At 37.8% G+C, this 9,070-nt stretch overlaps 1 protein-coding gene across 3 annotated transcripts; it reads right to left on the reverse strand.

Moving 5' to 3' along the window:
* Positions 1 to 321: 321 nt before the first annotated feature.
* On the reverse strand, positions 322 to 6,571 carry stx19 (syntaxin 19). Of its 3 annotated transcripts, XM_075479893.1 has the most exons (7): positions 6,370 to 6,571; positions 4,452 to 4,521; positions 3,991 to 4,255; positions 3,660 to 3,896; positions 3,075 to 3,287; positions 2,862 to 2,940; positions 322 to 2,640 (listed from the first exon to the last, which is right to left on the reverse strand). In XM_075479893.1, the coding sequence occupies exons 3-7, from the start codon at positions 4,210 to 4,212 to the stop codon at positions 2,594 to 2,596; spliced, it is 798 nt and encodes a 265-aa protein (XP_075336008.1). In that variant the 5' UTR covers positions 4,213 to 4,255; positions 4,452 to 4,521; positions 6,370 to 6,571; the 3' UTR covers positions 322 to 2,593. The 3 variants fall into 3 exon arrangements, with proteins under 3 accessions (XP_075336008.1, XP_075336006.1, XP_075336007.1); XM_075479891.1 differs by having other exon boundaries at positions 322 to 2,940; positions 6,370 to 6,570; XM_075479892.1 differs by having other exon boundaries at positions 322 to 2,940; positions 3,991 to 4,260; positions 6,370 to 6,570.
* Between the last annotated feature and the right edge of the window lie 2,499 nt (positions 6,572 to 9,070).

Here is a 9,070-nt window from a genome sequence, read left to right on the forward strand (position 1 = left end):
GTGATTGAATAAAGCAAAGGCATAAAACTACCTCCAAAACACAACCTGGTATCTGAAATATTACCCAGATTTAGTCTCTTTTTGGATGTATGGTGCATGGGAAAGCCTTGTTTTCAGGTCAACACCTCTGGGAACAGACGATTTGCATGTGTAAACCTGATAGGGCAGGTGCTCAAAACATGTTGATGGTCTGCGAAAATCTGATTTGGTTAGGAACATAAACAAACATCTAATTGGTTCCAGTCTATGGGGTTTCAGCTGATATATTGGATTGCAGCTTTACTGATGACTAAACAAGACAAATACACAGCAGAGCTTCCAAACATTTAAAAACTTTAGTTACGTAGAGGACCTCATAGAATGTGCAAAAAGTGCTGAGAAAACGACTTTTGAGGAAAGGTCATTGGATTTCACCTTATCCAGAATGTCTGATGTTCAGAGCCAGCCTTCTGTTTCTTAAATTCCTCCCGTTTTCCTTTCTGTAACACATATGCTTGTGGTAACCTACAGTTTTGATTTAGAGAGAAGCATTTAAGTAGTTTCACATTGGACTAAATATTAAAAAACTTGGGAAATGTATATTGTTAAAGAAGCAAAATGCAGTATGGTTGTTGGATATAGTTACTTAATAATCTGATAATAAATAATCTATTTAAGCAACAGAAACATACTTATAACATAAATATATATAAAAGGTATATGTGAACAATATCCAGTCAAATAACAGTTTTCTCCTTCTATCTTCCAGACAATATACAGCACCAAAACAATGTGTGCATTTTCATTCAAACTGACACATATGGGACCGTATACCTTTAAACATTAAGTGATAATCCATTTTTAACCAGCAATTATCTCATTGAACACTGGATGGCATTGTTGCTGTTCAGGAACCCTGTAAATTGCAGCAGGCCTTCATTTTTTTCAGTATCTTAGGGGAGAAGTATAAACCATGCATCACATTACATTAGTATTTGATTTATACATTCAAAAACAAAATCATTTATGTGTTTATGTTTTCATTTCAGTTTGTCATACTAATCTTAAAGATGTTCAAAACTGAGGAGCAGATTAATAAAAATACTTTTTCATAGTCACATTGCTGAAGTCATAAAACGTCTTTTAACATGCCTTCACTGAACTTGAGGGAAAAACTAAATTATACTTAAGATAAAGAAGCACTTCATGTGACAAGTTAGGTTTTAGAGAGGTCAATAACTCACTTAAATGTGTAATTTCCGGCACGTTACGAGATGCATGAGAGAAAGTTCTCTTTCTAAAGTTCTGTTTAAGACGCTGTGGATGTTTTATTAAGCGAGGAGTAGTTTCTTTAAACAGAAGACTATTTAAACAAGGTAGATCTTTTTATCATCTGCACGAAGTTAACAGTTCTGTTTACACACTGTTCCCAACTTGTAACTGTCTCGCAGCTATAATGGAAAAGTGGACAAGCCAGACTTTCCAGTTTGGCTCTGACGCACCCAGTACACCTGTATTTTGTTGTGGACACCGGACACCATGGGTCACAGACTCGATGAGGAACATCGCTATCACTGCTGGTTAGAGGTTAGTTTACTTTAAGCCACTTTACTTTTGAGTGAGACCATTGTGTGGTATTTCATTTGCCATGACTCAAAGAGGGATAAGTTAATATTGTCAATACAAGTCAAGGATATAGAAACAGATTATTCAGTCAGCATCCATGAGTCTGCTGGCTGTATTTATGATTTAAACACAAAATTCCCTGTATTTGGAATTGGCACTTCCTTTGAGGTCAATGCTTCTTTGATCCACACTGTCTCATCCATCCATCCATCCATCCAAACAATGAAATAATTCCAATAGAATTATCTATTGATATTGCACCCCAAAATGCAAAATAGAGAGCGTTCTAATATTTTCTGAAATATGTTCCATCATGTTGTATTAAAAAAGGACTTCAACATTTTCCTACAGTTTTGTCTTTACAGAAATGTTTTAATCTCGTTATTCATTGAATTCTACTTGAATCCTTGCCTCTATGAAAATGCATAAATTAAAGAAAGAAAAAAATATAATTGAAAATGATCAGACTTTGAAATGTAAATGACACTAATGACTAATTGTAAAACTAGTTCTTTTCTTAATGAGTATGCGGACAAAAAAAAAAGAAATCAAAATAAAATCAGTCTCTATAGCTCTCTGAAAATAAATATCTATCCATTATAATTAGTTTCAGTTTTAAAATAAATTTTAAAGTGCATGCACTGTGTAAAAGTTCTGCCCTCATTAAATGCCGCTGATGTGCTAGACAGAGCGGGAGGAAAAGATGAGAGGGTTTTCCTGGAAAATGGTGGAATTTCAGTCTCGCTGATTCAGCAGTGTCAGTGGCCTATCCTTGTTTGTGACCTCTGTCGGATGACAGTGAAGGTCTCCAATAATCAACAGTGTTGGTGAGTTGCTCTCACTGAACTGTCTCTTTCAATGGCAGTCACTTCACATCCTCTTGATAATAACAAGTGCTCCCCATATCAGTCCCTGCCCTTCCACCTAATTGTTTCCTATGCTCTTCTCACCGTGACTCTGTTCATCTGTAGTGCCTTTTCCTTTACTTTCATGTTACTTTCAGGTGGTGGTTGCTTCCAAAAAGTAAGTCAGAACCTTGAAAAAAAGAAAAGAAAACCTCACTTGGAAAAAATGCTGAGGCAAAAATTTGTATTTTTTTCAAAAACAGCATCTCCAGGGAGGGCAGCAACAGCAGCACAGCTGTCGAATTGGGTTCTTTTTCTTGTACCGGGCAGCCATTTTAAACTTTTCATTGGTTACAGCCACGTAATCCTGTGTTCTCTCAACATTAGTCTGGATGTGTTCAATGTAGGCACCTTGTTCCTCCACCAGCATGAAGATGTCCATGAAGAGGTCCCGCAGCTCCTTCATGTTATTCTCCAAGTACAGCAACTCCTGTTAGTGGGCAAAAGTTGATTTAATATTCAGTGTGCATTTACCAAAAAAAGGTTGTTTATTTTTAGGGTATTTAGCTGCCTTGAGGAGTCAAGTACTGTCTGAGTTTAGTGAATTATTTGTGTTACTCTCACCTTGTGTCGCTGTTCAATCTCAGATAATTGTGACCGGGTGATTCTTGCATCATTCAGCATGTTCTCGTTGAAGACTTCCCATTTTCCTGTGGTGAACATCTCATTCACCTCCTCCTCTGTATTATCCCTTCCCGAAACTTCCAGCTGCCGGATAATGAAGTGCTTACAGCGCTCCTGCTTGGTCAGCAGACCTTCATTATACTGGCGCATCACCTGGAAGTAATTATAGCAAGAAGAGAGAATGAGAAGGGAGGGAGGTAGGAAATGAGGAATGGAGGGATATTTCACTCCCATTCTTTCTAGCATAAAACTTAATTTATGTCTAGTTTCTTCAGCGTCCTCCTACCACGCGATGTACTGTATAACTGTACATCATGGCATAGAAAGACATGGATTGCAGATATTACACAAAAAGTGCGCCCGCCTCATGGTTGTGGCAGTGCTCTTAAATGTTTCAAGAATGAGTGTTGTGCTACAAAATGTTTACATTTAAAGATTTATTCTTCATATTGACCTACGTATAAAGACATCTGATCAAAAATAAACGATTTGCAAAACAAAACAAAAAGAAATGTCCTTTCCAACCTGCTGGAATCTACGGTGCAGAGCTGCATGCTGCGAGTGTTGTATTCTTGTTGTAACAGCAGCAGGTCCCTGCAGCTCCTCAGTTCTTTGGACCTCTTTTGAAAGGGCATCTAAACGACGGTGGAGACTTTCAGCCTGCAGCTTGATGTCTCGTGTTATGCTGCTTTCTTTCTTCATCACACTGAATCGACGCATGGTTGCCACCAGGCTCTTTTGCTGCTGAGTGAACTTGAGGACCTGATTAAGATTAGATGGAACTTTTGTTAAATATCACTATTCAAGGGCATAAACTAAAATGTTTAAGTAAATGCAATGTATTTAATTGTCTTACCTCTGTTTCAAGTCCTGAGATGTCATCTCGGATTTGTTGAGCCTTGGATAGGAAATTCGCAATGACTGGCTCCTCCTCAAACACCACAGCTTGTGGTGTTAGGCTCCCAACTACCACAGAGTCATCATCATCTTCCTCCACCGAGAAAGGATTGGTATGGTCAGTTGCAACATCAGTAGACTCCTGAGCCCTTTGCTGGAGCTCTTCCAGTCGGTTTCTCATTGTGGAAGCTCCCTTGTCTTAGGAAACTAAGTTATTATATATACTGATCTTGCCAATGCCGAAAAAAAAGAAGAAATACAAATCTGATCAGTTTCTCATGGCACACCAGTCTATTGCAAGGAATAATAGTGATGAATGAAAAAAATAATAATACATTTGAAATCAATCATAGAGTCCAATAAAGCACCAATGTTAAAGTCCTGTTTTGCTATTTTAAACTAAAAGAATCAGATTCCTACCAAAGTTGAATGAGTTCTTTGGTTTTCCATGCTCCAACTCTCCAACATGTTTGTTAAGCTTTGGCTCAACCTAGGCAATAAACAAACAAAACAAACAAGGCAAAAGAGTCAATTAAAAAAGAAAAACACAGAAAACTGATCAGGTGAAAATAATAATAATCTTTAGGGTTTGTTAACACCTGATTTGAACATTGCCCTGTGTTAAACAATGAGCCAAATTGTATTTGTTCTTTGGACAAATGTAGCTTGAAGTAAAGTGTTACTGTGTTATTGATGGCATGTGCATTCATCTCAACCTCATGTCACACAAAGGACCATGGTTGAAAGTGCACCACTTAGCTCCTCCATCCACTCCCCCTCCCTCCTTCTTTAGAACACTTTGGCTTGTTAAACAAAAGACTCAATAATGATGTCGTCCCATGATCTGAAAACACTCGTATGAGTCATATTTCCCTTTCAGTCGCTTGTGGTAGCAGTACTTTAGAGGATGCCTTTATGAACTATATTAAAAGGTATGAACTAATTATACAACTGTTTAAGTTGGAGCACTTGTTGCATTTGATACCTCACTCTTCAAAAGAGAGGCTGTCCACAGTGATTCCTGTAAATTCCTGCACAAAATAACTAATAAGTATGCTCTGCAGTGTGAATCAATAGCTCTTTCTCTTTTAGAATCTGTCCAGAAACGAGCAATAACTGATGTATTATGTCAACAGAGAAAGTTTATCTGCTTGTTTATCAGTAACATCAGTCAAACTGACTTGAGTTTATGTTCCCACGAAAACTGAGTTTATGTTTATGGGAAAACTAAAGAAAAACAAGACAAGGTCATTGCCAGATTCCCACTGATGAGCTCAGAAAAAAGTAACCTTAATGAACGCAATAACTAAATAAGTAACTAAATCTGAATTCCATGCTTTTAACTACAGGATGGTAATTGCTGCCAATGCTGAAGAAAACAAGAGACACAAAAATTATTTAAAGCATAAAATAGAACATTTGATTTCCTGGGAACCTATAATGAGTCATTTGCATTCAACCAATAACATCTTTGCACTCAAACGGGAATACAAAACATTTTTAACTGCCTTAACAACACAGAGATTTGGGCAGTAAAGGTCAGAACATAATCCTTTGTGAGTATGTGATTGTGTGGGGGGAACAGAGGGTTTGGATGTTGAGAAACAAAGCCTTTCAAATCACAGACAATCCCATTTCTGTATCGATTTCAAACAAGAAAGTTCCCAGTTTGTGTGTGTCCGTGTTCTAACTATTCTAAACTTCATTATACCGTAAAAGAATGTAAAAGTAATTTTTGGACTGGAATCTCCCTTTGTCGCTCTCTCTACCTGCTCAACACGGAAGAGCTGATTAGAAAATTGCTGAGGGGATTTAGGAGCACATTCTGCAGTGTTTAGCCTAAAAACCTGGAAGAAAGTGGAGCACGGTTCAAGGAGTCAAGCCTCTCTGTGACAGAAGGCTTTGTTCCCAAAAACAAGCAAATATTTCTTCCTGCCATATACCCGCTCTTTTGTCTGTGTTCCTGAAGGAAATCTTTTGTTGACAGTCTCTTATTTCCATGCAGGTCCAAGAGTAGGAGTGTCAAAATGTTGTACTTTATCATTTGTTAATCAAGTTATTGTCTTCTAATTGAATCCTAACGAAATATATCAGCTTGAAATATTCACAAAAAAATGTAGCCGGATGAGCAAGTGGTCCTACTTTCTTGAGTTGGAGGGTTTGTTTATCTGGAACGTTTCATGAACTTTTAATATATAAATGCCCTACAAAACAGAAAACTAGCACACATATCAAGCCTACATGAGTGTAGAATTGGTTTATTTATGCTGGACCTACTAGGTCTGCCTTTTAGACACACTTGTAGTCTGAGACTTTCGGATTAAAATGAGGATTTTACCTTAATGTTGCTTGTATTCCGTCAGAGGCTGTCTGTAAGGTAGTCTCATTCAGAATGCTGTCTGAGAATGTTGTCACCCTTAGAGCTCCCTAAATCCATCTGTTGCTCTTCAGCTGTGTCAAGGATTTTAATAATCTCCAAACTCTTTTGCCCCCAGAAGTTTAATCAGGACAGTTACATTAGAAGTAACTGAGAAAGTCTGGTCAAGTCAGTTTCAAGCTCCTCCCCTTCTTTAGAAAAAGACCCAGACAGCCCAATAGGATGACAGCAATTTTGAGGCCTGTTTGCTTGTAGAAAGAAATGGGAGGTGACGTGATTAGGTAAATGAGGAGAGAGAGAAAGCATGGCGAGCAGAGTGAATTCATAAACCCTACCCTCAGGCTTATTCCTGAACAGAAAAATAGAGCAGAGCAAATAGAAGTGCATTGTGTACATGGCTAAGGTTAAACAATGGGGACAGTGGTTAGGGTGTAAACCTGGGCGTAGAGTTTCGGATTTGCCAAGTTAATTTCCGAGGAAAGTGACTGGGTTCCTAAGGCAAGCCCTGTTGGTCTGTGGGTAGTGTGCTAAATACATTTGACAGATTCCTGCTGACAAGCTCCTTGAACCCAGGATCCCTTTCAGCACAGGGAGAGAGCCAGTCACTCTGTTCTATGCACTTTAGCATGTTGTACAAAGCTGTTGTTTTACAGTAAGGGTTGTAGCTAAGATAATGTGTCAAATATTAAATGAGCATTTACCCAAGTCTTTCACTGATGATCATTCTGAGTTTATTCATGAGGTCTTTCAACACTTTCATAATCTCAGGAGGGTTCTTTTTTGTTTTGTTTTTTACTTAAAGGGCCGTTAAGGGCAGTTTAAGTTTGAAAATCACCAGAACACAAACAAAAAGGTCCTCCGAAGACGACTTATGTAACTAGAAATAAATAGCTTCAATGAGTACACAGTAAACTGCCTCCATAAGAAAAAGCCCTTTAACCACACGACTACAATGCAAAATGTTGTTATCAAGGCTATCTATAATATGGCAGTAGTGTTAACTGCACAACAATAATATGTACAGTAATAAAGCAAAACAGGTCTTCTGACTGTCAGAACTAACTTTTTTTATCGGCATCACAGGTAACAAGCGAATATGCTGCAGGCAAGCCTGTGACCTGCGGATGATCAATCATCGATTGTTTTTCTTTGATCAACTTCTATAAATAACTAATTAAAGTTTAGCTTCTCCAACCCTTTCGGCAAATTTGATCCCATCTTAACATCTCTATTCTTACTGCCTTGTTCTAAATGTTATTGAACCAAAACACTGGGAAAACAAACTACCGGAGTATGAGTGAGTGTTTGTTTGCCAAGGTCGTCCCTCCCATGTGGTGGAAGCAGAACAGGATGCACCCAGCAAGTGCTTCCAATTAGTTTTTTGGTTTCACAGAGGGAGAGAGGATTTGTAAACAGTCGAACAGAATTTGCTGTCTCAAGGTATGATTTAAATAGAAAAACTCAATGTGTTCATAATTCCGTGTTTCAAATAAATCATGGAATTTCTGTCTGTGTGTCTGTTTCTATCCTGATAACTGTTGCCCTATCTACCTCAACTTCAGTGGTTGGGCTGTCAGAGTCTGTCTCCAAGCAGGAAGCCTACAACGTATAAAGAAAACAACCCAGTCACATGACAAAATGGTGGTGAAACAGGGATGTACATTCATTCTAATGGTTTGTGTCCACAGACACAATGTTTGCTGTCTTTTTTGTGCTGTGGCACGAGAAAGATTAGAGCAAAAGATAAGACAAAGTATCTTCCCTGCAATTCTAACTAAACCTTTTCAGATATTAATTGAAACAAAAATAAGCTTTTGTTGAGGTTGTAATAATTAAGTACATCTGATTCAGACCAGAAGTAATCTATTTTAAACAAACCATGACTGGATTAAGTATACAATGGTCACATTTACTGAAGCAAACATACCAAAATGGATGGTTTCTGGACTTTTTCCTTAGCCTATGCAGTGATTTCCATGACAGAATCATCTCTGTTTTTAATGCAATAGTGCCTGAGGCACACAAAGATCATCATATTGTGTCCCATGCTCACAGGGATGTCTCCAGATTATATACATACACTTATATAAACAATTGCCAACTGCTGAACCCCTTCCTACACTTTTGAGAGACTTTGTCTCCCTATGGTAATCTTTTTAAACCAGTTCATCTTACAGACTTGTTGCCAATTAAATCATGTGCAACATGTTCCTCCAGCTGTTTCTTTTTAGTACCACGTACATTTTCAGTTTTTTATTGCCACTATCCCAGCTTTTTTAAGATTTGTTGCTGCCATCAAATTTAAGAGAAACTAATATTATTTATAAAACTATGACTCACATTCAACATTCAATATGTTTGTTTTGTTTCTGTTGTGAATGAAGTCTTAGTTTATGAGCTCTGCAAAACTCTGCATTCTGTTTTTATTTATTTTACTCCCCTGGAATTGGGATAGTAAATATTGAGGTGTGTTTCTTTTGTTTAGTTTTTAAGTTGATTTCTTTCCCAAAATATAAATTAGCTATATGAAAAGCAACATCAGTGGTCTTACTTAACTCAAAAGTGCAGTTGTGTGTGAAAGGACGCGTGGGTGTGCCTGTGTGTGTGCATGTGTGTGCGATGGGGGGCAGTTAAAGGAAATCACTGGTTATGGGATGGTGTA

The sequence above is a fragment of the Odontesthes bonariensis genome, chromosome 12 (genome assembly GCF_027942865.1).
Source record: "Odontesthes bonariensis isolate fOdoBon6 chromosome 12, fOdoBon6.hap1, whole genome shotgun sequence".
In the NCBI taxonomy this organism is placed as follows: Eukaryota; Metazoa; Chordata; class Actinopteri; order Atheriniformes; family Atherinopsidae; genus Odontesthes; species Odontesthes bonariensis.

Coding starts and splice junctions, on each gene's coding strand:
- stx19 (XM_075479891.1), bottom strand. CDS start 4,212: ATGAGAAACCGACTGGAAGAGCTCCAGCAAAGGGCTCAGGAGTCTACT. Junction 3,288..3,659: donor TGCACCGTAGATTCCAGCAG/GTTGGAAAGGAC, acceptor AATTACTTCCAG/GTGATGCGCCAGTATAATGA. Junction 2,941..3,074: donor AGATTGAACAGCGACACAAG/GTGAGAGTAACA, acceptor GCCCACTAACAG/GAGTTGCTGTACTTGGAGAA.